This window comes from Rhodofomes roseus, assembly GCF_022264815.1.
Source record: "Rhodofomes roseus strain CIRM-BRFM 1785 chromosome Unknown C8Q71scaffold_16, whole genome shotgun sequence".
NCBI lineage: Eukaryota > Fungi > Basidiomycota > Agaricomycetes > Polyporales > Fomitopsidaceae > Rhodofomes > Rhodofomes roseus.
In genome coordinates this window covers 509,119-535,978 of record NW_025952972.1, presented here as the reverse complement: position 1 = coordinate 535,978, position 26,860 = coordinate 509,119, and the positions used below count along the sequence as shown (strand labels likewise).

At 53.3% G+C, this 26,860-nt stretch overlaps 10 protein-coding genes across 10 annotated transcripts; 4 read left to right on the top strand and 6 right to left on the bottom strand.

Annotated features, from left to right (window-relative positions):
- Window positions 1-933: 933 nt before the first annotated feature.
- Window positions 934-3,138, top strand: C8Q71DRAFT_859792 (uncharacterized protein; the record flags this gene model as incomplete). Its single annotated transcript, XM_047927697.1, has 10 exons — window positions 934-1,181; window positions 1,240-1,323; window positions 1,374-1,457; window positions 1,509-1,620; window positions 1,675-1,747; window positions 1,802-2,265; window positions 2,327-2,591; window positions 2,657-2,804; window positions 2,860-3,016; window positions 3,073-3,138. 10 exons carry the CDS (start codon window positions 934-936, stop codon window positions 3,136-3,138), a joined length of 1,701 nt encoding a protein of 566 aa, XP_047776784.1.
- Window positions 3,139-3,263: 125 nt separating this feature from the next.
- Window positions 3,264-5,473, bottom strand: C8Q71DRAFT_859791 (monooxygenase; the record flags this gene model as incomplete). Its single annotated transcript, XM_047927696.1, has 11 exons — window positions 3,264-3,971; window positions 4,035-4,061; window positions 4,119-4,153; window positions 4,206-4,261; window positions 4,309-4,479; window positions 4,535-4,569; window positions 4,617-4,720; window positions 4,778-4,991; window positions 5,045-5,209; window positions 5,262-5,381; window positions 5,432-5,473. 11 exons carry the CDS (start codon window positions 5,471-5,473, stop codon window positions 3,264-3,266), a joined length of 1,677 nt encoding a protein of 558 aa, XP_047776783.1.
- Window positions 5,474-6,985: 1,512 nt separating this feature from the next.
- Window positions 6,986-8,769, top strand: C8Q71DRAFT_797931 (tRNA A64-2'-O-ribosylphosphate transferase; the record flags this gene model as incomplete). Its single annotated transcript, XM_047925778.1, has 7 exons — window positions 6,986-7,139; window positions 7,199-7,239; window positions 7,295-7,407; window positions 7,475-7,700; window positions 7,758-7,979; window positions 8,028-8,562; window positions 8,618-8,769. 7 exons carry the CDS (start codon window positions 6,986-6,988, stop codon window positions 8,767-8,769), a joined length of 1,443 nt encoding a protein of 480 aa, XP_047776782.1.
- Window positions 8,541-12,634, bottom strand: C8Q71DRAFT_771270 (uncharacterized protein). The gene is made up of 22 exons (XM_047924345.1): window positions 12,477-12,634; window positions 12,323-12,428; window positions 12,033-12,261; window positions 11,882-11,975; window positions 11,634-11,820; window positions 11,467-11,575; window positions 11,263-11,360; window positions 11,174-11,211; window positions 11,098-11,118; window positions 11,001-11,042; window positions 10,891-10,946; window positions 10,740-10,835; window positions 10,588-10,692; window positions 10,384-10,530; window positions 10,141-10,328; window positions 10,056-10,085; window positions 9,853-10,005; window positions 9,582-9,802; window positions 9,454-9,530; window positions 9,255-9,402; window positions 9,110-9,202; window positions 8,541-9,058 (listed from the first exon to the last, which is right to left on the bottom strand). Exons 2-22 carry the CDS (start codon window positions 12,371-12,373, stop codon window positions 8,791-8,793), a joined length of 2,451 nt encoding a protein of 816 aa, XP_047776781.1. The 5' UTR covers window positions 12,374-12,428; window positions 12,477-12,634; the 3' UTR covers window positions 8,541-8,790.
- A 933-nt stretch (window positions 12,635-13,567) lies between these two features.
- On the top strand, window positions 13,568-15,028 carry C8Q71DRAFT_711955 (DnaJ-domain-containing protein; the record flags this gene model as incomplete). The annotated part of the gene is made up of 4 exons (XM_047920829.1): window positions 13,568-13,977; window positions 14,029-14,179; window positions 14,230-14,560; window positions 14,616-15,028. 4 exons carry the CDS (start codon window positions 13,568-13,570, stop codon window positions 15,026-15,028), a joined length of 1,305 nt encoding a protein of 434 aa, XP_047776780.1.
- Window positions 15,029-16,333: 1,305 nt separating this feature from the next.
- On the bottom strand, window positions 16,334-17,691 carry C8Q71DRAFT_711930 (kinase-like domain-containing protein; the record flags this gene model as incomplete). Its single annotated transcript, XM_047920828.1, has 5 exons — window positions 16,334-16,597; window positions 16,649-16,964; window positions 17,016-17,053; window positions 17,125-17,406; window positions 17,464-17,691. The coding sequence occupies 5 exons, from the start codon at window positions 17,689-17,691 to the stop codon at window positions 16,334-16,336; spliced, it is 1,128 nt and encodes a 375-aa protein (XP_047776779.1).
- A 302-nt stretch (window positions 17,692-17,993) lies between these two features.
- C8Q71DRAFT_771253 (uncharacterized protein) lies at window positions 17,994-19,823 on the top strand. Its single transcript, XM_047924344.1, has 6 exons — window positions 17,994-18,113; window positions 18,169-18,362; window positions 18,425-18,753; window positions 18,819-19,168; window positions 19,223-19,519; window positions 19,589-19,823. The coding sequence occupies exons 3-6, from the start codon at window positions 18,476-18,478 to the stop codon at window positions 19,636-19,638; spliced, it is 975 nt and encodes a 324-aa protein (XP_047776778.1). The 5' UTR covers window positions 17,994-18,113; window positions 18,169-18,362; window positions 18,425-18,475; the 3' UTR covers window positions 19,639-19,823.
- Window positions 19,824-20,366: 543 nt separating this feature from the next.
- Window positions 20,367-21,858, bottom strand: C8Q71DRAFT_161717 (uncharacterized protein). The gene is made up of 5 exons (XM_047916690.1): window positions 21,461-21,858; window positions 21,261-21,403; window positions 21,154-21,191; window positions 20,787-21,100; window positions 20,367-20,733 (listed from the first exon to the last, which is right to left on the bottom strand). The coding sequence occupies exons 1-5, from the start codon at window positions 21,686-21,688 to the stop codon at window positions 20,470-20,472; spliced, it is 987 nt and encodes a 328-aa protein (XP_047776777.1). The 5' UTR covers window positions 21,689-21,858; the 3' UTR covers window positions 20,367-20,469.
- Window positions 21,859-22,664: 806 nt separating this feature from the next.
- C8Q71DRAFT_909123 (uncharacterized protein) lies at window positions 22,665-23,950 on the bottom strand (the record flags this gene model as incomplete). Its single annotated transcript, XM_047929028.1, has 3 exons — window positions 23,569-23,950; window positions 23,417-23,517; window positions 22,665-23,357 (listed from the first exon to the last, which is right to left on the bottom strand). The coding sequence occupies exons 1-3, from the start codon at window positions 23,645-23,647 to the stop codon at window positions 22,665-22,667; spliced, it is 873 nt and encodes a 290-aa protein (XP_047776776.1). The 5' UTR covers window positions 23,648-23,950.
- Window positions 23,951-23,962: 12 nt separating this feature from the next.
- C8Q71DRAFT_161620 (Aldehyde/histidinol dehydrogenase) lies at window positions 23,963-26,358 on the bottom strand. Its single transcript, XM_047916689.1, has 9 exons — window positions 26,268-26,358; window positions 25,701-26,215; window positions 25,500-25,644; window positions 25,346-25,450; window positions 25,196-25,294; window positions 24,775-25,141; window positions 24,585-24,719; window positions 24,465-24,528; window positions 23,963-24,408 (listed from the first exon to the last, which is right to left on the bottom strand). Exons 2-9 carry the CDS (start codon window positions 26,153-26,155, stop codon window positions 24,300-24,302), a joined length of 1,479 nt encoding a protein of 492 aa, XP_047776775.1. The 5' UTR covers window positions 26,156-26,215; window positions 26,268-26,358; the 3' UTR covers window positions 23,963-24,299.
- Between the last annotated feature and the right edge of the window lie 502 nt (window positions 26,359-26,860).

Genomic DNA, 26,860 nt, shown 5'->3' with positions numbered 1-26,860 from the left:
GCACTTCACCTTGAATCCATCCAGTTCATAGCATCCAGCTTTGGCATGGAAGCGCAATATGGAACTGGTAGTCTGCAAAACACCGCCGCCTTCCGTGTGATTGGAACACATCGCTGCCGCATCGACGACGCTTCGGCTCGCAGCGGCGGCAGCGCGACTCTCACAATTAGCTCGCCGATAACCAACTCGTGTAGTCTTGAGAAATCTATGGAACACTATCAGTAAGTTCGGATAACAAGCAATACATTCTCTCGCGCTTCGGTGTTATCGTTGGGAATGGACGATACGTCAGTTACTCGCGCTGCCCCCGCTAAATTGCACCGACGCTGACGACATCGAAGACACTCGATGCATTGCGTACTTACAGGGAGCTATACATAGAAGGCATAGGTTGGCAAGGCCGGAACTTGGATGGATGAGCGATAGCTTAGTGCATTACACTGGCGGGCGACCCTGTACCACTATGGCACTAATCCATACGGATAGGACCCTTCCAGTTGAGGGGCTAAGGCACCATTGAATGACCCCAGGGATGTTCGGTGGTTGAATATTGAATGTTGGTGTCAAAGAACCACAAACTTAAAGCAGCACGAAGGGCTGAGCGCGCTGAGCGCTTGCGCGCCGGTTGTACGCCACCGATACTGTTGGTCAATGTTTGTTCGAAACCGAATGACTTTGAGACTTGAATGGGCTGTGTACCAAGCATAGATTTCATATTTTTGCGATTCTTCAGTCACCTCAGCATTGCATACCTCAGAAACATAGTCATATACGAAGAGAGAACCTCACGAAGTGCTTTGGTGAGAAGTGTGACTCACGGCACGTTATCTGTGACTGACCGCGTTTACTGACGGTCCGTCACGGTCGCGTTCTCCCATGAGTTCGAACTCGGCAACAACTGCAAACTGGGCCTGATAAGTCATTCCGCTACAAATGACAGAAGACACCAATGGCGCCCATACAATCGTCAAGTTTATCAGCTCTCTCGGTGGTCCTGTGTATGCCGCAGAGGAAGTGGCTTGGGCGAGCTCTGTACCTCAAGGCAAAGCACTTCTCGAATGGTTAGCGTCGCAAGTGAGGCACCATGCAATAGCGACCCACATTGAAGGCGGCGGCGATGACGTGGTCGAGTACCGAGCGTCGTTGGATCCGATAGCTTTGCATGAGCGAGAACTACGCGAGTAAGTTGACCAACTCCATGAGCACCAGTATCTGCAGCAGAGCTGATGCCATTTTCAGGCTATTTTCAGCAACTACATCCGAACAATCTACTCGCGTCAGAAGCAATAATGCTGCGGGATATATCAGTCCGAGTATTCTCAGGTAATTTCCTATGACGTGATGTTGTAACTGTGGGTTGAACAGACTGCCAGTACGCGTTCCTCCCTGATGGAGAAAGAGTCGGAACTACTCGAAGATGAGACGCGACTGCTGAAACATAGGCTGAAGAGCTCGAAGTTCGTCCATAACCTTGGTCTGCATCTGGGCTACGGTTGATGTTTGCGCAGGGTCGCAGCTAAGGATCTTACCCAAGCAATCAAAGCCTTACAGATCGAGGTAGAAACGGTCGGCAAAGAGATACAACAGCAGGATGCCAGGCTCAATGAACTATGTATCAATGTAAGCTTCCCAAAGTTCGAGTAGTAGGTAACTGACGGTATGTTTACGTTACAGGCCGACACCGTAGTGTCTAGATCAGCTCGCACTGCTGAGAGGTTGCTAGAATTGACCAAGGAAGACGGCCCAGGTGAGTTCACGATTAGATCGATCTGCGCAGAGTACTGAGGCTGGGACGTGACAGCTGATGGCAGTGCGGAACAGTCGAGGACCTCACCGGTTCGAGATTCCCTCGTGGATATATCAAGTCTGCATGGAAGTGTTGCTTCGGCTGCGGCATCGCGGTTGGCGGCCGTCGACGAGGCTGCTGCATCGTTACCGACGCCTACAGAGGTGAAGCAGGAGGTGGCCAGGCTGCAAGCGTCTCTTGAAAATTCGCGTGGCAGACAAAACCACGTCAACGCCTATCCGGATTCCAGATCCATGTCGACAGATGCCTACTGCGCGGAACTGGATAGAATATCACATTTGCTGGAGTCGGTCTCTGATACAGAGAACAAGCAACGTTTGCTCAACGATCTCGTGGTGGGGGAACGATCCGAACTCAAGGTCGACGACGATTGCGTCGACATCGTGGAGGAAGTGGCCCGTGCATGGTCCCTAGACCAAGCAGCAATTCTGGAGGCACGCGAGAAGATCGTCGATGAGGTGAGATCCCATTTTCTTGTATCCCAATTGCACTCGTTCAACCGCACCATCCCATGTCAAGGCGATAAAGCGCTTCACGGAAGACCTTCTTCCCCCACTTGGGGTACTGCATCGCGCGCTGGCGGCACGCAGCGAGTACAATCTTGAGGCTGAGGCGCTCGTGAGCGTGCTAATCGAGGAGCTCGAAGAGGTCGCAGATGACGTTGCTGCTGTCAAGCAGCATATGGCCCGGGCCAGCGCTAGTGCCGAGGCCGCGGACGCACGAGAGAAGCACGCGCACGCGCTGCTTGAAGAGGAGCTGACTGAGCTGCTGAAACGCACACAAGGTAAGTCTGGCCTACCATTCTATTTTTGCAGCTTCTGAGAGTGTCACTTTGCGGCCGATTTGCAGGCTCTAGGCCGCCTGATGCTCGGCCTTTGGTGCTGCTGGAGCGGGAAGATGTTACAATGGAGTTGAAGGCAGTTCGTGAACGCGCACAAGCTGCCGATGAGGGACAGACGAGGTGGACCTCGACGCTCGCGCCGAAGCTAGCTGAGCTGTGCGTGGACGTCTTGCTTCATTGACTCTATTTCAACCTGACGCCGCCCTGGTAGATCAAGCACTCACGCAGACTTGCTGGCTGTTGTGTACGAGAATGCCCCAGTCAATACTTCTCCGCCATTCGGGCTGCCTACTGATGCACGGGCTGTCGTCGCATCAATCAAGGAGACAGCTATTCGCCTTGACGCCATGTTGCAGCGGTTACAGAAAGTAGTTATCCGGTCCTCTCACGTTTGTCTGAAATCCCGTGTCTTATCTTGTTACAGGACTCACAGTTGGGTGACCGAGATAAAAGGAAGCTCACAGCATTCGTCGAGAAGTGGGCACGTTAGACACAACAAAGTCAATAAGCATCTAGTAAGCCATTACAAACAACACTCATAATATATCCTAAATGTCCCACAGCCCTACTACTGCTCCTATAAAGTTCCGACTAAGTCTACTGTGTCCGGAGGTATCAAACACTGAGTGTGGAGAAGACGGCCCTGAAGTATCTCCTCAGACCTGGCGCGCCGAAGACAATGCCCCCGACGATACCATCCGGCCTCACAATCGCTATGGTGAGGTCATCATCCGAGCAGCAGTAGCCAACATAGGCGTGCTGCTCGGAGTCGAAGACAACCAAGTCAGCGTCGTCTATGACTTCCGGGAGTGCGCCACGCGGGTATATGACGACCGAGCGCACAGCGTCTTCAGGGTACCCTTTGAGTTTCGTCAGCACCCGCCTAACCTCCTCCGCGGAGTCGTTCCCTGCGAAGAGCAGCACGGTATGGCAGGTAGGTCCAAAAATCTTGAACAACGACGTCTCCCCTCCCTCTATCGGGACCAACCCAGGTGCATCCGGAGCCCTGTCGCCCGCGCGCACCATATCGCCCGCCTCGACGCCATACGGGTCCTGCGGTGCCTCGGCCATATAGGGATTGCGCTCGTCAAGCACGATGCTGCTCCAGCGGTAGTTGATGCCGAGCATCTTGAGCGAGCCGCCGCGGTCCCAGGCATCGAGCCCCCTCCCGTCATTTCCCATCACTTGAGTCTTGTCATGAATGTTTGTGGTGCGCCTGAGCACCTCCGCGATGACGGGCACGCGCTCGGCGGTGTAGCTGGCGAGGAGTGTCGGCGCGGCGAGCCCTTTCTCAACGAGCACGAGCTTCCAAGCGAGGTTGAACTGCGTGGGGCGAACGGTGTGAGGGGCACGTTCGTCAATCGTGCACGGCATGAAAGGACGTACTGCGTCTTGCACACCGGAGTTGGAGCCCTGTACCGGTGCATAAAGGTAAGTACTGTCGATGCAATCGTTGGAGCAAAGCCTCACCTGCGCGCCAAAGAACGGGTGGACATGGCAAGCATCTGGGCATGCCCGCCGTTTCAGTCAAAGTCTCGTACGTAGCGATGTGCGCACCTCCTGCCAGGAACACCCTCCCTTGACTGAACTTCTCGGTCATCCGGATGTTTGGCCTGCGTCCTCGTCAATACTGTTCAAGCGAGTAATCAAGGGATCCTACGTCGTTTCATACAGCCATGTAGGTTCACCGATCTCGAGGTCATCTCGATGCGTACCAGCCTTGACGGCCTTTGCCAGCTCCTCGCGGTCCGAGACGACCTTGTCGAATTCAATTTGCCCGCCCATGATCAAATGAAAGATACCAGGCGTTTCCGTGCCCCGCAGTGATACCCTGTCAGGTCGGCAGATGAGGTGGTGTCCGTTGACAATGCATGAAGGCGACGTACAAGATGGTCGATGGGTCCCCCCAGACGTGCCAATGCTAGCAGAACGTGAGCCAACGGAAAACGAAGGCGTCGAAATCCTCACCTCATCGGATAAATTTTTGACCTCAAGGTCGCCGGAAACAAATCGTTCCTCGACGCCGCGCGTCTCGCCACTGAACTCGAGGCCTAGCTGCTTGCGTATGATGCCTACTCGGAGCAGTGTGATGGGACCGAGGGTATTGGAATAGGTACAGGGTAACATACCTTTCGCGCCGTCGGCACCTACCATCCACTTGCACTGAACGGTCTCAGTGACATCCTGGTCGATTCCACTCTTGACGAGTTGCACTTCGACGTGATCATCGAACTGAGAGAAGCTGGTCATCGTCGTCTTGAACTCAACGCGGCACCCAAGCTTCTCCAGACGTTCATGCAGCAGTTTCTCGAGCCTGTCTTGTCCGAGAGAACGAATATTTATCTACAGTAGACGGATGGTCAGCGTTGTGGGTCGATACTGGTAACGGTACGTACAATCGGAGTCGACGGCGTCGTTTCCTTGGGTTCTGCCAGATAAAATTCCTTCATAATATCGGTTCCTCCTGGCAGCTTGTAGACCAGCGAGGGAAGCAATGGGCGCCCACGCTTTAGGATTTCCGGGAGGAGACCCAGGTACTGGTAGAGCTCGAGCGAGCGAGGCTTTCGAATAACTCAATCGTACAGTCGGAAGCTTACGGCAAAAGAAGCTCACCATGATACCAGTCCCGCGTTGTCCCTTGTGAGTCCCTGCTTCCTTCTCGACGATGCGTACTTTGATGCCATTCTTTATTAAGGTGAGAGCGAGCACAAGCCCCACCGGGCCCGCTCCGACCTAAGAAAAATTAGTATTCTTCCCAGCGGGCAAGCAAGTCAAACACCAACTATCAAGACGGGTACATCGAAAGGCTCGGGGGCGGGGGACATGGTGATCGAGAGTCGAGTAGCGAGGGCTCGCTTCCGAGGCACTGGTTACCTGAGATCGTGCGCGGGGTTTCGCATCTCCAGATCCGGGCCGCCTATATAGATCGTCGCGCGTGCGAGGCTAGGTCATAGCACTCGCGTCATTCGTGTGATAGTCCATTCCCCTCGGACGAGGTGTTCTGACATGAAGGTGACACGCGCCTCGCGTCTACCTCGCGTGGTGGTTTTACAGTTTAGAACTTGGTGGCATCCGTGGGATGGATGAGAAGTCTAGATTCGGGTGGCCTGGCCAGGGGAAGGCTGACAAGTTGTCAACGGCACATGTTCCTGGATTTGATACCCGACCTAAGATTATCGGCCCGCAATTCTCATCGGGAGTGTCTTCAAGCGATACGAACATGTGCTGTACGAGAAACGAGATCCCCTCAGGGATGGCTCACAAACCCGGTCGAGTATAGTCAATTAGCGGAGAACGTATCGAGCTAAGCTAGGGAGTCACTTACCAGTAGTCTGCATTAGCGGGGGCGGCCACCGCGATATACGTGCTGTATTGATCGAACTTGGCTTGTCTAACAATATTGATTCGCGAATATCGTACGTACATAGCTCAAGGGGACACTATCCCCTTTCGGAGTATTGACTGACTGTCAATTAATGAAATGGAGTATGACACGAGATTACTATCCCAGACTATCCCAGGGATTATCATCTTCCAGAGCGACCCCATTGGTGCGGTCTACGAGTAGCTTGGCATGGTCTCGTCGACTCACGAAAGTAGAGGACAACCGTGACAGGGACTGACCAAGTTCTCCATAACTACGCTAACTGTGTCTGTGTCATCCGGACTAGTGAACCATATGAGTAGTTCCGAGGAGTCGTCACTTATGTCGGAGGCTAGTCAAAATCAAAGTTCTCGTAGTATGTAAAGTTCCGGCGCGGCGCGATCGCGACTGAGGCTCAGTATCGGGCTGTGATCTCTCGGTCACCTGAGCAGTGAACATGGCCGAGATCCTGGCCCGATATAAAGAAATAGATCGAGATCTGCGAGCGCTGTGGCGTCGATCTGAGGGCGTGTCTACTGAACTCCGCCTTGCCGAACATATCTCACCGCTAAACATCTTTCCTCTGTGAGCTGTCTCATACACGTTTTATTAATATTAGGTGCGGAGTTCAATTCGAATCATACTCAATTATAGCAATCTCAATGATATCTCATACCCAACGCAGCCGCATATCACGAAGGCATACGACTTGAAGTAACTAACGATCCCAGACCTCACGCCTGAAGCATTTTGTTCGCAACATCCACTATATACAGCGTCCAGGAAGACATCGGGACTGATCTGTAAGGCATCATCAAGCACTCAGTATGCCAGATGCTTACTGTGGTTGATAACAGGCGGGAAGAACGACACCGCCGTGTGTCGACTATTGAGTCGCATCGAACCTCAGAAGGCGCTAGTCGTCATGACCGACAGGGCGGGGGGCGAACGTCCATCAGCCCACGATGATACAATGGAACTTATCGGACTTCACGAGGAACAAAGCTTGGCGTTGAACCATCTCAGAAAGGAATCCCTTGACATCTATAATCGTCTACACTCGACCGCGGAGGACATCGAGTTTGTGAGGACAGTACGATTGACATATCAGCACCTGCCGATCCTGCGTGAGTCCTGGTTCCTTCATCTCAAATGCTCCCGAACACGGGGTTGACGCCGAGATCAGCCAATCAACGCTGTGGGCTCTGGTATGTCGACCCGCAGATGGTACGTGCGACTCACTTGAGACACCGGCGGAATACATCGTGACTGATTCAAAAAGGCCAGGCAAGAACCCGCATACTTCAAATCCACTGACGGACACTTCGGAAACTGGAGCTTCAATTTGAGAAGGCCGAATCTACATCTCCTTTCCATGATCGTGTCACAAGGAGGGTGAGCCGGATATCCGGTTCGGTGCGCAGGCATAGGAGCTCATTATGTCCCATTCAATGCTGAACAGAATGATACTGGTTGATTCTACGAGATCCGGCAAGCGCATCCCGGACGCACTGTCGAAGACCGTTCCGATTTGGTGTGCGGTCATCAATCGTGCCGTCCAGAGGAAATATCCAGACAAACACAAGGCCGACTGGGATCTGGAACTATATTGTCCTTCAGGGACCGTCAGTGCGCAAGAAAAGTCACAGATAGAGGCCCGATTGGATGGATGGGTGGACTCACTAGTGGTAATGTCGCGCGCACTGCCATTTGACGCAACATAGCTTGACTGCTCTGTATTACAGGGCTCTTCGTATATCCTGTCAGATTTGTTCCGTCCGCTGCATCCGTTCTGGATTACTCCGTCGACATCGGTCTTCCCGAGTCTGGATCCCGGTCCAACCCAGCGATTCTATCCCATCGTATGCGTGTCTGCATCGAAGCAGATACAAGAGGGCATGGAGCGACGGACCAATGGCTTCGTCTACGTGCAAGGTTCAGGCGACGATCACGAACTATGGGGAATGGTAAGCATCTGCGACGGAGGACGAACGACGGCTCACCTGTAAACGTAGGGGCTTACACCGAAGCTGTTCTGGACGTATCAAGACGAACTACTGCGAGCGAGCCGTTCAGAGCTCCCCGAACTGATCAAATCATTGCTGGGGCCATGTATTATGGCGACGCAACCACTGCATCGGGAGTGGGGCATGAAACCTACTCCCATCATTCAAGTTGGCGGTCGTATCCTGATCTGTTCAACCTCTGCCATACCCACTGACTTCTCTGGGACCATACCTGGTATCGCTAGCCGAACATCCTTCCTCATTGTCAGCGCATCATCGGCATTGATAGGCGGCGGCTTTGAGGCGGACAACGTCTTGCGGCTGCAGATGGCCGATGGCAGGAAGGACCAGATTCTCTACCTTCAATCCATCCTCCCTCGATCCATGGCATTCATCGAGAGCCGCCTATCGAGAGGAGAGTCCGTCTGCGTCTGCTGCGACAGCGGTAAAGATGCGAGTGTGGGCGTCGCTCTGGCGGCGCTACAGCTATTCTTCGACGACAAAGGCGCGTCTGCGACCACACACGAGGAACAGGATACATTAAGTGAGTCTGTCGCATATTTCTTGTTACATCAGAGTTAAATACAATTCCTGACTAGGACACACGGCGACGAAGCAGTCCATCAGTACAAGGCTACAGTGGATCATATCGAGCAGGCCCGAGGCCAACCCATCTCGAGCTACACTCAAACGCGTAAATGAATACATCCTTACCTCGCCGTCTTTCCGGCGCCAACGAGGTGTGGAATGACCTCAACCAAGGTGCGCTACCTCACGCGTGCGGGACAGGAGATATCTTGACCGCGGTGCTGCTGTAGAATATCAGCTTGAACGCGCGCAGCAGCCCGGGGTTGTACGTCGAGGGCACGACGTGGTATATGCCCGGCTGCAGCGTGACCTGCGGAGTCGCTACACCGGCGACGCCGTCCGAGTACGGACCCGACGTTGTTTCCAACGACGAGTGACGAGGCGACTTGTGTCTGAAGAGGGAGACGTTGACAGATGCGGGCGGGACGGTCTCGAGGAGCTGCAGTCGCACTCTGGATAGGGGAGTGAGCGGAATCTGTACGAAGGACTGTAGGAAGACCTACTTCAGTTGGGTAGCCGTATCGACTTGTACCTCGTAGCGTGGATTGGTTGTATACCGACTCGAGCTTGGACCCCCGCCTGCAGTCTCAGCAGTCCTGTAGATTGATGAGCAACCGATGTGAACGTGGTACTATCACTGCCACTCACCATGCCCCGCGGACGACTTTGTCGAACATGCCAGCTCCTTCTTGAGGTAATGGCGTAAGCTCGAACCGCAGCTGACTCTCCACGCGCAGCCTGAACGATCCAAACTGTTGCGGCTCAAATGTAGACGCAATGAGAGTGTAGTCGCCCACTGGCAAGGATCAGTTAAGAGTCAAGCGAAACGCAGAATATTGGGATGTACCAGGCAGGTCGCGTGTCACATGTGCGTATCCGAAGCCGTATGGACCCGAATTCGCGGCCAACTCATTATGACCCATTCTATGTAATCTTCAGAACACGGCTGAAATAATATCGGACGATGGTACTCACTCTGTGATGCGTTCTCCCTTGGACCACACGAGCGAGATGTTGACTGGGATATGTCGGGGGCTTCGCAGTGCGATCGACGTACAGGCCTTGCTATTCGCAGCCGAAACACTCTTATGGGATGACTCGCGAGGGTGTATTCGTAGGTGATATTGTGGATTGTCCATGAATGTTGGGTTGCCATGATGGCCGCCTGCGGTTTTGGAGCTGAACGCCCCATCCAACTGAATTGTTGCATGAGTAGGCAAGAAATCAAAGCAAGAAGTAGGCTGACCTCCTTCGAGTACAGGGCTTTGGGTATCTCTTCTATCCAGGATATGTTCGTGTTAGAATACACAGTGACAGTGAAGCCGACGTCGCTTAGTCGTCCTTCGTAAGCCGCAACCAGATGCAGCACCTGATCAGCGCGCGACGCTGTGTATCGCACCTTGTTCTATCATGAGAACCAGGTCAAAGAGCTCAGGAGGATCATCGTACTAGGGTATGGATATCATTGGTATATTCACCCTAGTATTAGTATAATGTCACATCGGTGTCATTGGTATGCAACGGTCGAACTCACCTTCAGCGTCAGAGGGTTGATGTCCGTGGGTGATCTCTTTGTGTCTTCATCGCCGTTCACAAGTAGTGATATGTACTCGGAAGTGCGTCTCGTATCCGTGACATGCCGCGTCAACTGCACCCAGATGTCTTCGTCACCTCGCTGGCCCTTACTGATTCCTGTCCGCAATTGCAACCGGAAATGACATGCTGGACGAGGGTAAATCAGCTGTCTTGACTTTTGTAGAGTCATAGGTCCACGTACAGTGTGTATCCTCTTCCTTCAACGATAGAGAACCGGCTGTCCATGTTCCGTGGAACGTTATCTGGTATTCAAAAATCCCTGGATCCCAACTAAGATAAACGCCGTCGAAGACATTGCGAGCTATGTCCCAGGAAAGCTTGAAAGTATCTGCAGAGAGATAGAAGGATGAATGAAAACCCGCTGAAGCGTTCGTTACACACTGACGTGGACGTTTGTGCTCGATGGTATCGTCGTTGGTAGGGCCAGGCTCCGCGTGACACCATGAATCCAGTATAGTCAATTCTCGGTTTTCAGGGCTTGATGAAACATCTGGGATGGAGTAAGCGTCGATAGCAGCTGTGGGCCATAATCATTACCAATCACGGCATAGCAATGGGCAGGAAGCAGATTAATATCGTCTAAAGGTAGACTATCCGCCTTTTCACCGGTGCCCAGTGTGAGCATGCAAGACCCTGAGCTGACGTTATCAGTGACTTTTGAAGGCACGTTACAAATGCGGCAACATACCGTTGTAGGAACCCTGCGCCATGCGTGCCCACAAGCGCTCACGTTGAGAGTTCGAGCTACAATGAAGTACTTGTCCGTCAATGGAGCATCCGCGTGAGACGCCTGCTTACGATTTGAGATTCACATGCTCGGGTATCCATCCCGCGAGAGCGCTGCCAAGACGCCGTTAATGTCGAGTGGGAATTCAATGTTCTTGTGAGGTCTTACTGTAGATCTATGCACGAGTCGCTGATGATTGAGTTCATACAAGTGACGTTATCCGAGGATGACCAGGATGACTTACGAGCCAGGGAAGTCATAGCCTCCCATGAGTTTCATATACTGCGTCTCTATCAATTATCGGTTCTGACTTAGTTTGCCTGATGCACGCACCGCCTTCTCCAAGAGCGATGGCCAAATTTGTCGTTTGTCGCCCGTGGTCAGACACATGAAGGTACCGTCGGGATATGTCGGAAGCTTGTCGTCGATGGCTGGACAAGATCTTGGTCAGGTACGCAGCACTAACTCCGAGGGATCTTCTTACATATCTAATTGTTAAGGTGTGAGTGCAAGTCCCGTAAACCATGCAGCGGGAACCTACGCGTCGGTATGCTCCATTGAATAGCAAGCGAACATGGTAGATCCCCGTGTTTGGCTCTTGAGCTGACTGGCTGCTTTCCGTCGAAAAAAAGCTTGACCACCCGAGCTGCAGACGCCAGGGGAAGTCAGAAGCTTCGCGCCAAGACCACGGAGTCGGTATGTACCTCAGTTTGAAAGCGCCGATTATGACATATGCACACGGCTATGGAGCCGCACACGGAACAGTCTGTTACAATGTGTTGAACGATGTCTTGTGGTTCAAGCGGTGAGCTCGCCAGATTCACGGAGCTATTCTCGGCCTTCCTCCATACTGCATGATTGCGCTGTTGGTCCAGAGAGAGGGCGGGATGCCTGGAGGCGAAATGCCGCCGGATTCACGTACGACCTTAGTGACGTTGACTAGAAGATCTACCTGATATCACGCAGCCCATTTGCGTCTTCGTCCCACAGAGGGTAGCGGACACCATTTACAAGGGCCGACTTCCTGAGCACATACAATTGTTCTTCTGCGATTGCACCAGGTGGTCAGTACCCACGATGAAGACACAGAAGTAGGGACACACGCTCGGCGAAATGATGTCTTGCGAGCGGCCTGAGTTCCGGCCGTGCCTGTTTAATCTTCTCTGCGCGTTCCAATGCTTTTGCTGCTTGGTCTTTGGAACTGGCACGTTGTCGTGCATCATGGCATATCTGGCCTAGATGCAGGAAGTCTTCGGCAGCCTTCACATAGAGTCGGAACGCGCGATCAAAGTCACCGTGTAGTTCGCTCTTGGCGGCCTTGGAATATGTTGTCTGCGTAAATTCGGGTGGTATAAGTTGTACGAAGACATGGTTTCCAGTGAGATGCGCTCGCCTCGGCTTCTTGTAATGTGTGCTCAATCCGGGTAGGCGCCATCAAGGGCATGTCTCATCGCCACCACGCAGTTCGCTATCAAGATTCGCGCTATCAGACAGTGTACCTGTATACTGAGGATCTAAGAGACGTTGGCCTGGCAATGGGCACTTACCATATATGTATCGATGTTACGCCTTGAAGTTCCACAGATACTGATTGCGCCACCGAAGCCCGACTTCCAGTTGCGACTTGTTCCGCTGCTCGCGCCTCGCCTTCACCAGATGCTTGTGGCCGTACTTGTGAACGTCGAAGTTGCGGACATTGAGGCTGTGCTCTAGGGGTCCACGTGACTAGACCCTATTATAGGGGTCCACATAAGGACATACTTATCATGTTTAATTGTTACATATAGTCCCATAACTGGCTGAGTAGGGTGGCGCCGCCACGAACACTCTTTGACCGAACCTCCATGTCCTAGTCTCCGTACCTCCAAGTCAGCCTCCCTGCGACTCTTCAATAGGCTCTACAAAGCTACTGAGACTGTCATGAAGATCAGTGTTGTATAATCGACGCGATTTTCATCCTCAAGCCTCATCATTGGTACCCGTAAATTCGCGCGGAGAGTAGGTGCTGAAGGCTTCTGTAGGCAGTGGCAATTCAGGTGAGTCTTCGCTCCAAGCCCTTGTTGCAAGGATGTCCAAGTAAAAGGGTCGACTCCATACGCGAGCGTCGCGTCACCGCAGGCATCTGAGCCCCCGAAGCGTTCGAAACCCGACGTGCTACTTCACGAAATTACCGTAGCATGCCTTAAGGCCGGACCTACATCATCCGTACCCAAGGACTCCCGAATTGGCTTGCGCGGTCGAAAGATCCAAGGCCCGCGAGCAAAGGCTGAGTCTACAAAGGGCTCGCTGTGTGGCCATTGTCTCCGGACGAGCCATATCGGCGCAGCCGCGCTCAGGAAGCCGAGCTCTCACAGGCGAGATTCTATCTGTGATGAGTGGTCTTCAGATGTGGTTCATTCACGAGCGAGATCCGTCCACCCTAGGTGGGTGCACCGCTACAAGCACCTGGGCTCGAGATGTATGCCCGTGTGTGTGGTGCGGTGCATATAAGTGGCAGGCGCGGATGCATTTGCGGGAACATGCTCGTCGACGGAGAGAGGAGATCACAAACATATGGGTACTGCCCATCCTGAGCTCTCATTTTCGTGCAATTGCCGTGGAGCTTCCGTGCTAACCCTCGCACTTGTAGATTGACACCATGATCACATCATTACTCTGTTTCCTCGTCTTGTCCTTCCTGCCGCATCTCATCACCAGCAAGCTTCTCCCCATTCTCCATCGAGTCTATTCCGCTCTGTCTGGTCGCCCTGCACCTCTTGCCAACTCGCCGCTGTATGACCGGCATTATCGTTATGTGTACGCCCTCACAGTCATCAGCTGTCTCTTCTTCAACTTTCGCAACGCGGCGCTGTCAATGCCTCCCAACTACTACGAAATGCTCGGCGCGGACCCGAATGCAGACGAGAATGCTCTGAAGGCTGCCTTCAGACAATTCGCACGCAAATATCATCCGGACCGTGTGGGTCCTCAAGGCGAAGCGCTTTTCATTGATGTTCGCGACGCATTCGAGGCGTTGAAGAACCCAACGACACGGTTCGCATACGATAGGTGAGTGGGTCGCGACGTCTTGCTGTAGTGATATTCACGTTTGTATCGCAGGTTTGGTCCAGATGCCCTGCAATGGACCCATTGTGCAACACTGCGAGAATATATCCGGCAGGGGCTCATGCAATCAGCGGGATTCTACATTGCTTCCGCTTGCACCTTGCTCCTATTCTCATCCATTGGCAAGCCAAGCGACGTTGCATTCGTACGTTCACCATTCACCGGCATCCTGCTACTCGCTGATGTGGCTCCTAGTGGCGCTACCTGTTGTTCGCTGCCATGTTTGCCTATGAGCTGAAGTACATCCTTGGGCCATCACCACCGTCTTCACCGGAATCGCTCTCGTCAGCCTTCCTCTCTGAGCCTGGCTCAACATCCCACATAGGCATCCTAGCGATACTTTGGCCCCATCGCGTCGCATGGCAGCATGTCCGTTTCCTGCACTCGCTCTTCGTATTCTGTTCTGCTGCGCTATCCCAGGTCGCTCCCGTCCTGTTCCCTTCCACGAAGGAGGACATCAACTCGCCGAGATTCCAGGCAGTGCTCCGTCGGTTATCGTTATTGGCCTCAATGATCAACAACGATGGTATGCATTCCACTACTTGCTTCGGAATGTCTGCTGATGTCCCTCGCTACCATAGCCACACAACAAATCAACACCGAGCTCCATTCCGTCCATGGCCCACAATCACACACACAGCCCACAGACGCTACGTTTGACAACCCGATGCCCTGCGACCACCCCGCGGACGAGATCATGGACATGCTCACGAGCGAGTTGGAGCACATGGTCATCGAAGGCCAGTTCGCTGACGGCGGGCCGCTCAAGAGCGCCGTCGACAACGCCGTCGAGCGCAGACGGCGCGCGGAGACGGAGCAGGCTAAGCCGTCGCTGAAGCGCTCGGAGACGGGCATGCTGTCGCCCACACCATCGCCACCTCCCGAACCGAGTCGTACCCCACTCAGGCGGCTGCCTACTACACCGTTCAAGTTGGCTCGGGCAGCGGTAGGCACGTCTTTGGGGTACGTGCGTGGAAGGTCGCAGTCGCTGTGAAGGTTGGACTGTTGTATTTGTTTCCGCGAGTTCATTTCATTGAAGAGTCCAATTGCTGTATCATAGTGTTGCAGATCGCAGGTCGAAAGGGCTTAGCCCTGACTTCTAGTCATACTGGAGTTTTTGAAGGATTCATTGGCTGTTGGGTCTTGACCTGTCGGCATTGTCGAGTCTGCTCCGAAGGTATCCGGATCGGAGTCAGGCACGGCAACAGCCGAAGCCGTACGCTGCAGCCTGCGTAGACGGTCATTATAGAAGATTGCGTTGCGAATAGGAAGTTGCGTTCCACGACGCGGGTGGTTCGTATTCGGTATCGTCTGAGTCCCGGTTGTGAGTTACGTAGTGCTCACCGTTGCAAACCATCTTGCTGAGCCCAGATTGTCGTTATCCATAAAACATGCTGAGCTTGCGCCGAGCTTCTCTTTCATAAGGCGATTCCTAGAAGCGAGAAGTAAGCGACGCCTTCGCACTCGTTAACTCCTCGAGGCCTATAGTTTCGTACCCTCGAATCATGCTTCAACTCAGTTCCCTGAAACGCTGGCGCCCAATGATCTACTTCGCCTGCTCGCTGCCAGTGATGGACCCACACGTACCCCCGATCGATGTAATGCATCACGAAGAGGCACTGCCCGGAATCCGGACACCGATTGGGGCTGAAAACAACGTGGTGAGTACGCCGACATCGACGATTGTCCGTACGCCACTGCAACTCACAGCGCGATCCGCCGAACAGACAGTGGTGTGACGCGTTTGAGATACCGCGGTATATCATAGTACGGGCATCATTAAATGTGGCTTCACAAGGTACGAGCTCAGGAAGGTCGCGAGGAGTGAATGCTCATACGCGCAAGTATTTGGCAAGTGAATGTGAGACCTGCAGAGATGCGTGAGCGCGCGTCCCTGCAAGCCTCAGGCTGCGGAGTTCAAGGGATACATACTTCGCGTCGCGCGGGGTAGCCGTGTCCTTGTGGCACTAGCCATGCCATGCGGCGTTGGTGGACCAATGCTTACCGTTACATGTGTTCGCAGTGAGCTCTAGCGTATTTGGATCATGGGAAAGTTGTGGTCGATGCTCGCCGTGCACGCTTCTTGGGTTTACAACGACATCCAGCGCTCTCGGAGAAGCTACTCTCCTCCTCCGCCTGCTGCTACAGCACTGCATGGTCTCGGGGACCTCCGTGACCGCAGGTTTCGCTTAACACTATTCCACATAAGTAAAGCATGCGGTACTACCAATGTACAATACATCATAGTTTTTTCGATACATAGCGTCCGAGTCAGCAGGTCGTGGCGCACAAGTCTGGGTTACCAAGAAAACAGATTTTTCGTCGTTTTCGTGCCCTTCACTATGTGAGCGGCCGACGTAACCAGGTGAACAACGTCCAGAATCACGGTAAGCAAGGGGACTTCGTCTCGTCTCTTGAGCCTCCAGCGGCGGCGCGTGTATGGCACGGCTCTGCGCATTTGCTGCCACTGTTGGAGAGCTTCAGCGGGGGACGGTCTCTCCAGCGGATCTGGCTGCGTCATGGACTGCCAAATTGGTCGGAGAAAGCCAACATTACTCAGTGTCTGCTCGCAACATGTCAGCAAATGAACAGAAAGGGAGTGCGATTGACGTACATCGTAAAAGTTCTTGCGGAACACGTTTCCAAGAATGAAGACATCCAATTTGAAGGGATCATAAGGGACGTCGTCGGATAGCTCGGGTGGTGCTTGATCTCGACCGTCGCCACCAACCGCCAACTTTGGCTGAACATCCGGGGGTATTTGCACCGAAATGCCGAAGTCGATGAAGTAATACTTCACTGGAAAGTGAGACCTCGAGTTAGGCCAAGCGGCAGTCTTGCCATCAGGCTTCAAAGTGTTCCGGAGAGGATGGAACCCATCGGGGAATAGAGGGGTGGCGTCCATCATGAGATTCGTGTAAGAACAATCTCTGGGGCCTTGTTCTCAGGGCTGTGCTCGTGCATGGGATGCGTTGACGTACCTGTGTGCAATTCCGTGCTCATGCAGGAAAACAAGGCCCTATGGAAAAGTGACGTGATATTGTCAATACTTGGCAACGACTGAGAGCGAGCCAGATTCGTAAGGCTTACTTCAAGCAATTGTTCACCGAGGTCAAGGACATCGTCTACAGAGTCGAATGATGGACGATCGAACCAACGGAGGAATGGCATGACCATATAAGATATGGACGCATTCTTGTCGTCCTGGAACAAATCGAGGATAGGCACGCAATGATTTCTAGTGTCCTTCTCGAACAGCGGGTTGCGCAGGTACGTAGCGATCTTCACTTCGACGCTGTTACTGAAAACTCGTTTGATAGATACCAGCTTTCCGTCCGATATCCGCGTAGCGTCTGTCAGATGTGGGAAAGGCTGTTGGTGCAGGATGTCAGCAATTGCAAACGACAATATCACACGCAGACTACGTACATGAATGTAGTTTGTGTCCTCGGCGTCCAGCGGATGTTCGCCGGAGGTCCTCCATGACGGAGTCCACCCTGGTCGTAATCTCGGACGTAGCATGTAGCCATGGGATTCGAGGAACGGTTGTCTGTTTCGCCACGCACGCTCGTGTGGATACAGAATGGCGCAGCGCTCGTCGTCGGTGAGCTGAATGTAGTGAGACAGCGACGGGAAACGGGCAATCGCGATATCCATCAGGACCTGGTTAGCTGTGACTGCTGCTAGAGCGGCGGAGCGGGGCACGAAGAGTTGTCGATATGAGGTAGAACAGTACCTGCATTCACGCCGGCTCAGGCTCATATCGAAAGTCCAAGAGCCAGATAGACCATTCACGGCTTCTAGGTTCTTGTTGCTGTGAGCCATGCGGACGGTTAGCCGGCCGCCAAGTCGGAGTTTACGACAACACACGTTGTTTTTTGATGAGTCACTGCGGACAGTTGCTGTGCAGTACAGTGTGGTTCCTGTGTGGACCCACAGATACCTTCTCCGATTCGATACCGGATGATCCAGCATGAGGCAGCCAGGCTGCATCGCACTCCTGCGGCGATGATGGGCTCCGTTCGAAGAAGAGTCATAGTAGGTCTACGTATGTAACGGGATGACCACGCCGGCCGGCGGTGAGTCGAAGATCATCATTGCGATGCTGATACCACTCAGCACCAGTGGCACTAGCCTACGAGGAGAACCAGCTCGTTATAGACATCGTTGTCACGATGTCCGCACAACCTCAACTTGCCTGCTGGCGACGCCACAGAAGCATATAGCAGCTCTATGAGTCACTAGTAGCGTTCGCAGCCCTATATAACGGGGTGCATGGAGGAGAGTGTTGTGCTACCCAGATTTCAACCAGGCTCGAGCGCGAACTTGTACGTCTCTAATCACTCCGAGCTACTTTTCGGCCGCTCTCATTCTTCTGTTCCTCCTGCAGCAACAACTACCCCACGAGAAGGATAAACCTATACTAGATCAACCCGCAGTCATGCCACGGCGTGTAACCATCGGGAATATTGACTCGTTGCTCGGAATCTTCAGGTACTGTGCGCGTAACGGGTTCGCAGTATGGCAGTATTTCCTAGGACCATCTGCTCAATTGCAGAGGGCCAGGAGTATATTGGAGAATGTAGGAGCATTTCTGATGAGCTTGAGCGACCAGGACAAAGAGAATATCAACAAATACGTGGCCGAAGTGTCTGAGCAGAATCCCCACGAGTTAGCTTGTATACTGGAAACCGAACAAATGTTCGCGGAACTCGTCGGGTATGTGATCCTTGCCGGTGGATAGCAGCCTCGAAGCTCACAATGACTGCTACACGGGTTGCAAGTGCTCAACAACAACACGAACAGCTTTCCTTGCATTTGGCAGCGAATCCTCGCTTACGGTTTCCCTGGTCAGATCTTGCCAAAGCAATCTTCGCTTTAGTGAATAGCTGCTTGGAGCTACAAGCTAGAGTAGAGGTGATTCCACTGATCTCATTTCCTCCTCTTCCTCTCGTATCAACCATATTCTCACACGCGCGTTCACAGACGTCAGCCGCACGAGCTCGTGAAAGGTACCCGCTCAAAGACAATGCTACTGGCGACAGCGTAAGACATACCTCGCATGGGAGTCTTCGTCATTCAGGTACAATGACATCTATGCACTCGGCGTATTTCCAGGGCCCTCCGCAGCATGGTACGTACGCTGTTCTATTCGGAGGTATAACGCATAACTAATTTGATACTGCAGGCGCCCCAATGACCGTTCAATATGGTACTGGGTCAAGCCGTCCTGGGGCATCGCCGGCTCGCTCGTTCGGGTCCGGGCCATACCAGGCTTCAAACGAGTCCACGGTATATCCTGCCTCTGACCCCTCAGACTTGACCCACTGGCTATCGTCCAGTTCTTCCCACTCAGCCCATTCCGCGCATCGTGGGCAGTATACGACATCTCCATTCGGATCCGAGACGTCGCAATCATCACATGCCATGATCCCCGGCGGGTCCACACGTCTAAGAGAGTATTCGTCCTCCAGTGGCGACTGTAGTGCGTTCCGTTCCTATGACAGCTCAACAAAGAGACAGACTCACGCTAACCCGAATTCGGTTTGAACAGCCTCCCCTGAATCGTGGAATGTGTCGAGCAACAGCAGGTGGTCGGCGTAAGCTGTTGCTCAGGTACGCAGGAGATACCTGGTGGACGAGCTTGTGGGTAGAACGAATGCCGTGGCTGAAGACGACCAATGCTTCAACGACATGGACATTAGTGTAATTCTGTAACGGCACTGACTGTGTACTATAGTACGTTCCAGAGTTGACAAGAATCCATCATATCGATTCATTTCTATCAACCCGTCGCTACCAAAACGTGTAACATATCCGGCACTACTAAGTTAAGTTAGTCTTAACGTGCTCCGTCATGCCTGAGTCTTTGAACCGTTTCACGATGTCATAGCTCTAAGAAATGAATTTACTACCCGCAGTCATCAGATGTGGCTCACAAGATACCAACTCATGCAGGTCGCGAGGAGATGAATGCTCATACACACAGGTATAATGATGTGAGACCTTGAGGCCTGTAGAGATGCGTGAGCGCACGCTGCGAAGCTGCGGAGTTCAAGGGATACGAACTTCGCGTCGCGCGGGGCCCTAGTCGTGTCCTTGTGGCACTATCTTCATCATGCAGTCTGGACCGATACTTACCGCTACATATGTTCGCAGTGAGCTCTAGCGTATTTGGAGTATGGGAACGCTGTGGTCGATTCTCGCCGTGCGCGCTTGGGTTTACATGGACATCCAGCGCTCTCGGAGAAGCTGCTCTCCTCCGAATCCGCCACAACACTGCATGGCCTCAGGGACCTTCGTGACCACAGCGTTCGCTTGGCACTATTCCATATGGGTAAAAAAACATGCGGTGTTACTAACGTGCAATACAGCATAGTACAGCATAGTTTTCCTCGATACATCGGCCTCGTGGCGCACAAGTCTGCCAGTGGGTTACCAAGAGAACAGATTCTTCGTCGTCTTCGTGCCCTTCACTATGTGAGCGGCCGACGTGATCAGGTGAACAACGTCCAGAAACAAGGTGAGCAAGGGGACTTCGTCTCGTCTCTTGAGCCTCCAGCGGCGGCGCGTGTATGGCACGGCTCTGCGCATTTGCTGCCACTGTTGGAGAGCTTCAGCGGGGGACGGTCTCTCCAACGGATCCGGTTGTGTCATGGACTGCCAGACTGGTCGAAGGAAGCCAACATTACTCAGTTTCTGCTCGCAATATGTCAGCAAATAGACAGAGAGAGAGAGCGCAATTGACGTACATCGTAAAAGTTCTTGCGGAACACGTTTCCAAGAATGAAGACATCCAATTTGAAGGGATCATAAGGGACGTCGTCGGATAGCTCGGGTGGTGCTTGATCTCGACCGTCGCCACCAACCGCCAACTTTGGCTGAACATCCGGGGGTATTTGCACCGAAATGCCGAAGTCGATGAAGTAATACTTCACTGGAAAGTGAGACCTCGAGTTAGGCCAAGCGACAGTCTTGCCATCAGGCTTGAAAGTGTTCCGGAGAGGATGGAACCCATCGGGGAATAGAGGGGTGGCGTCCATCATGAGATTCGTGTAAGAACAATCTCTGGGGCCTTGTTCTCAGGGCTGTGCTCGTGCATGAGATGCGTTGACGTACCTGTGTGCAATTCCGTGCTCATGCAGGAAAACAAGGCCCTATGGGAGAGTGACGTATTGTCAAGACTTGGCGAATGGCCGAGAGCGAGCCAGATTCGTAAGGCTTACTTCAAGCAATTGTTCACCGAGGTCAAGGACATCGTCCACAGAATCGAATGATGGACTATCGAACCAACGGAGGAATGGCATGACCATATAAGATATGGACGCCCGTCCGATATCCGCGTAGCGTCTGTCAGATGTGGGAAAGGCTGTTGGTGCAGGATGTCAGCAATTGCAAACGACAATATCACACGCAGACTACGTACATGAATGTAGTTTGTGTCCTCGGCGTCCAGCGGATGTTCGCCGGAGGTCCTCCATGACGGAGTCCACCCTGGTCGTAATCTCGGACGTAGCATGTAGCCATGGGATTCGAGGAACGGTTGTCTGTTTCGCCACGCACGCTCGTGTGAATGTAAAATGGCGCAGCGCTCGTCGTCGGTGAGCTGAATGTAGTGAGACAGCGACGGCAAAGTGGCAATCGCGATATCCATCAGGACCTTATTAGCTGTGACTGTTGCTAGAACGGCAGAGGAGGGCACGAAGTCGATATGAGGCACAACAGTACCTGCATCCACGGCTCATATCAGGCTCATATCGGCGTTCAAGAGTCAAATAGACCATTCCCGGCTTCTAGGTTCTTGTTGCTGTGAGCCATGCGGACGGTTGACCGGGTGAGCCGGCCGCTAAGTCGAAGTTTACGACAACACACGTTGTTGATTGATGAGTTACTTCGGACAGTTGCTGTGCATTGTCGTTCCTGTGTGGACCCACAGAGACCTTCTCCGATTCGATACCGGATGATCCAGCATGAGGTTGTATCGCTTTCCTGCGGTTCGCCACATATTAGGTCTATGTAACACGATGACCACGCCGGTCGGTGGTGAGTCGAAGTTCATCGATAACGGAGGGACGGCCAGGACATGACCAGGACAGCAAGATTCTGAGAGCGGGTGACGTGTGACAGAAATGAGCGCCTTGTTCAGCACAAATGTGAAACATGTAGCAGTGGGCTCGGACTGTAGACATTGCACTACGTTGGTGCAGAGGCTGTGTACCTGTGATCGGACGACGTGAGCGATTGAATGAAGCGAAGTCGCCCAAATGGAAGATAGGAAGTCAGAGAGAAGATAACGTCCCTGCTCGAGCAGGCGACGTGGTCATTCGGGAGCGCCAGGCACCTGGAAGATGCCAGACCTCTCGTCAGATGTTGTATTAAGATACATTTGTTTCGATCCTACGCTGGCTCAATACAAGGCAAGCACTCACCTACAATATGAGCTTGTATAACACTTGAGCACTTGAGCTTCGCATTTGTGGACACCGTCAATGCCGCCTCAACACGCCTCAACACCAAAGACAACAGGCAGAATAATCATGATGATCATGAGCAAACGATACAAGAGGGTACCTCTGGTCGTACAAAGTCAAGTCTGAATCCTGAGAGCCACAAGAAACGCGAGCAACACCCTAAAGGATAGCAATGACCATCACCGCGAGGCAAACACCGAGACAGGCCGTCGAGAAGATGCTGACCGCTGCCGGCGTCGAAACCCACGCATATGCCAGGATCCCAATGATACCCAGCACAAAGCCAATCACCGACATCCAGACGGCCAGTGAATGACAGCGAGACAGCAGCTGAATGGGCGGATTCAGGATCGCATCTGCCATTTCAGCTGGCTGTGCCGGGGAAGGGATGCCCTTGGATAGATTCGTGGTGTACGTCGAGAGCGGGCGGAAGCAGCTCACGGTGACGCGGGCGTAGACGGGGTTTCTCGCAATACTGGCGGTGTCGGAGAGCGTCGTGGTATCTACCGCGGGTGCGGAAGAACCGGAGGGCCGAAGTACGTGCTTGTTCTTATCGCCGACCTGCTCGAGGTCCCGGAGCGCCGCTGTCGAGGCTGTACCGCCCGCGCTCGCGAGTGTGCCGCCGGTGGCCTTGTCCTCTTGGTCGTCTGCGTCGATGAGCTCGAGGCGCACGAGGATGAAGGATGCGACGAATGCGAGGATCGCGGAGCAGACGTGGAAGATGAGGGCACCTGCGAAGCTGGCGGTCGTTAACTTGTCGAGCGCACTCCATGGCGCATCAGGGTCGCCGATATGGGTGGAAGTGCTCGCGATTGAGAAGAGGAGCGAGTCTATGGACGAGAAGAACGATGCCTGGCAGTATGACGATGCGCTGTGAGGCAGAGGCTTCTGGATTTTAGAGCCACACTCACAATCCCGCTGACGAGCGACAACCTATTCAGCCATACCGACACGATTTGCAGAATCGCCTCCCTCAATACGCTATCGTCGCTTTCGGAGCTACTTGTTGCCACTACAAGTAGAATGGTTAAAATCAATTAGATGGTAAGACTATCGAGCTCACATTGCTGTACCGATACGGGAACCTTCTCATTACGCCTCGCTGGAGCCAATCGTACAGGATTGTTGAACAGGGTGAACATGGGGGTATGAGGACCCCTTCACCAAGCTACGACGCCGTTATGAAGCATTAGTGCAGTAGCCTGAAACTCGACATATTCAGCGCAAGGTTCTGATGAATAGGCGGTGTTCGAATTCAGGCCGACGTCTGCCAACGAGGCGGACCGCTCAGAACAATAGCATTCCGAATCTTCGGGACCTAGATGAGTCTTCCGCCTTGCTCGCAGATGTTTTGCTTTCTCCACTTGCCTGAGACAGTAACAGACCTGGCCAGACCAGGATTGACGAAGTCGCCAGCCAAGAGCAAATACAAGCTGAAGGTATGTAATAGCTCATGATCATGAGCCAGGTTACTGGCCGTGGCAGGTACGAGTCACAGGTGACAACGTGACAGCCACGTGATCGTTCAAGCCTGAAGCGTCGTTGCGAAGTTCAAAATAAATGCCTTTTCGATTCCAAGAAATCACTTTGCCTCTCTGGAGCATGGTATACACACCGCGCTTGGGTTGCACACAGTCGGAAGGATGCAGCCGATTAATGTGATCTACGCAGTCGCAATGTTATCTCGCCGTTGCACTCAGTGGTCAGTGAATTAATTCGAAATGCGACGAGGACGAATAGTACTAGGCTTGTTGTAGGCCTGATGGAGCCAGTAACTCTACCAGGTAAGGACGCTCAGTTGAAGTCAACGAGCGGGTATGGAGGCGGATTTGCAGGGTGGATCACCACCAGCCGAGAGTCTGTAAACGCATCTACAGTGAACTTCCCATATCCAGACGCCCCACTTGTGTTAACAGTAAGCAGCTGAACAGTCACATAGTAGGTGGTTCTCAGTCTCACCTTAGGCCACCATGCTCTCTGGTGTCTTCGACGTGTATGGTCGGACCATTCACGTTGACGCACCCTGCGAATTCGTCAGAGTCGGCCTTCGAAGTCGCGACAGCAACGATTGAAGCTCACCCGCGCGGATACGACCTGATACATCCAAAGCCAGGTTCAGATCTCTTGTCCACACGCTCCCCACAAGAGAGTATTGCGTTGCGTTGGCGAGCTCGACGGCCTCGTCAACCGTATCCACCTCCACAACTACGGTCACTGAGCAGGAAAAGGTGAGTCCTGAGTATAATAAACTAAGATAAGGTAAACTCACGGGGCCCGAAGCTTTCCCGCTCCCACAGTCGCATCCCGGGCTTCACGCCGGTGACAATGTGCGGCTGAACGACCGTTCCCTCTCTGCTCCCATCGCCAAATAAGAACTCCGCACCATCCTCCCTAGCCTCACGCATCATACTCTGGATATCCTCTGCGGAGTCGTCTCGGAACTGGGCAGAAAGACGCTCTCCTGGTCCGCCAGACTTGAACCTGCTGAACTCCGTCACGAGTGCCGCCTTGAGGACGTCCGCCACGCCGCGCTGGACAATGACACGCTCTGTCGACATGCATATCTGGCCGGAATGGACGAGCGCTGATGACGTGATGGCACGCGCTGCCCGAGGCACGTCTGCATCGTTCAGAACCTGTAGGACTGTTGTAGACACTGAAGATGAGAATCATGTGAGAGCTTCACGTACAACTGCGGGGGCTTTCCCGCCGAGCTCAAGGACACATGGCTTCAGGTACTTCCCAGCTTCGGACCCAATGATTTTCCCGACTCTGTCGCTCCCTGTGAACTAGGACGCCATCAGCCCGGAGCCTGATAAATTCGCGAATGTATGGCTCACGTTGATCTTGCGCACCGCTGGATGTGCGATGATCTCAGCAGTTCTTGCTGGGGCTGATTCGCGGGATGTGTGGATGAAGTTCAGGACACCATTCGGCAAGCCAGCCTGCGACCATGGTGAGCAGTCTGTGATACAAGGTTCACTGGTCATTTACCTCGTGGAACAACTCAGCGATCACAAATTGAATGCGCGGGCTGACTTCAGAGGTCTTCAAGACGACCGTATTGCCGCAAACGATGGGGTATCCCGCCGCGCGTATCGTCAGTATGAGTGGGGAATTCCATGGTGCAATGGAGAACCTATTAGACATAGGTATGAGGGTGAGCTACATTGGGTCAACGCGCGAGATCCTTACACGACGCCTTGCGCCCTTCGCTGGACGAGCACTTGGCCTCCGGGTATGTGCGACGCGAACGTCTCCCCTTTGAGCTCCACAACTAGAGTAGCGATTGTACGCAGCATCTCTGCGGACATCTTCATATTCAAGTCCACGATGAAGTCCGTCGCGGCGATCTCGGCCTTGATCGCCTCCTCCACCTTCGCGCGGTACTTCTCTGTTTCGAGGAGCACAGCAGCCCTCATGAAGAAGTCGCGTCTCTGAGACAGAGTCGATTTCTCCCATGTAGGGAAAGCACGGACTGCGGCGTTGACGGCATCCTTGCAGTCCTGGCTAGAGGCGCTGGCCGCGTACGAGACGAGGTCTCTAGAGTAGGGATTGTGGACTTCGTACTTGACGTCGCCGCTTGCAGGGCGGGCCTGTCCGTCGATGAAAAGAGGGGCGAATGGGATCGCCTCAGGTGACGCGGACATGGTTCGTGCACTAGGTGGATCGTCAGAGAGCGTCGAGCGACGACCTCCGAATTGCTTATGCTGGTGCATGTTATCAGTATTTCAGCCTTTCGATCCATGTCCGATCACCCACGTTTCGTCATCTTCATGGCGATCCTATTTGTACCCGTGCCCTTGGCAGAGGAGGGCAGAGGGAGCGTGGGTCAAAGTTCGACGATGCATGTGAAGGGCCCGGTGTAAACAAGTACCCTGCAGTCAATGCACGGCTCTCCCTGGCTCTCCCGGGGCCAATCGCGTCCGATAGGCCGATGTAGGCTAGAATGAATAGGCGGCGATGGCGCATTGGTTGGAAGTCTGAGTTGGCCTGAATATCAAATGTCCACCAGCATCGGCGATGAGGAGGAATGGAGGAGGTGGCCGGCAGCAATGCCAATGCGCTGTCAGATAACACCAGATCCTTGCCCTTCTGAGTTCCCTGCTGGAAGAACTCCGTCCAAAGAGACACTGATTTTCGACCGAGGGTCTATGCAGAGGACAACATTCGCACTCAGTCATTTTAGCCATCTGTTGAAAGGGTGTCGGACGTCAGGTGAGACTAGCGTTGGACAAGGTCGAATGAATGCCCACCATGTAAGTATAAGCCCTTCGTGTATCAGCCAATACTGTCATCAGTGTCGTCAGTCGCCCCAACTGTGTATGTGCCAGTGCTACCAGGCGACTACAGAG

Coding starts and splice junctions, on each gene's coding strand:
- C8Q71DRAFT_771270 (XM_047924345.1), bottom strand. CDS start 12,373: ATGCCCTTGATGGCGCCTACCCGGATTGAGCACACATTACAAGAAGCC. Junction 9,803..9,852: donor AAGCCCTGTACTCGAAGGAG/GTCAGCCTACTT, acceptor GCAACAATTCAG/TTGGATGGGGCGTTCAGCTC. Junction 9,059..9,109: donor GATACGGCTACCCAACTGAA/GTAGGTCTTCCT, acceptor TCCCCTATCCAG/AGTGCGACTGCAGCTCCTCG.
- C8Q71DRAFT_771253 (XM_047924344.1), top strand. CDS start 18,476: ATGCCACGGCGTGTAACCATCGGGAATATTGACTCGTTGCTCGGAATC. Junction 18,754..18,818: donor ATGTTCGCGGAACTCGTCGG/GTATGTGATCCT, acceptor ACGGGTTGCAAG/TGCTCAACAACAACACGAAC. Junction 19,169..19,222: donor CCAGGGCCCTCCGCAGCATG/GTACGTACGCTG, acceptor TTGATACTGCAG/GCGCCCCAATGACCGTTCAA.
- C8Q71DRAFT_161717 (XM_047916690.1), bottom strand. CDS start 21,688: ATGGATATCGCGATTGCCACTTTGCCGTCGCTGTCTCACTACATTCAG. Junction 21,101..21,153: donor GAGCACGGAATTGCACACAG/GTACGTCAACGC, acceptor AAGGCCCCAGAG/ATTGTTCTTACACGAATCTC. Junction 20,734..20,786: donor TCCGCAAGAACTTTTACGAT/GTACGTCAATTG, acceptor TATTGCGAGCAG/AAACTGAGTAATGTTGGCTT.
- C8Q71DRAFT_161620 (XM_047916689.1), bottom strand. CDS start 26,155: ATGTCCGCGTCACCTGAGGCGATCCCATTCGCCCCTCTTTTCATCGAC. Junction 25,645..25,700: donor CGAAGGGCGCAAGGCGTCGT/GTAAGGATCTCG, acceptor TATGTCTAATAG/GTTCTCCATTGCACCATGGA. Junction 25,451..25,499: donor TCGCTGAGTTGTTCCACGAG/GTAAATGACCAG, acceptor CCATGGTCGCAG/GCTGGCTTGCCGAATGGTGT.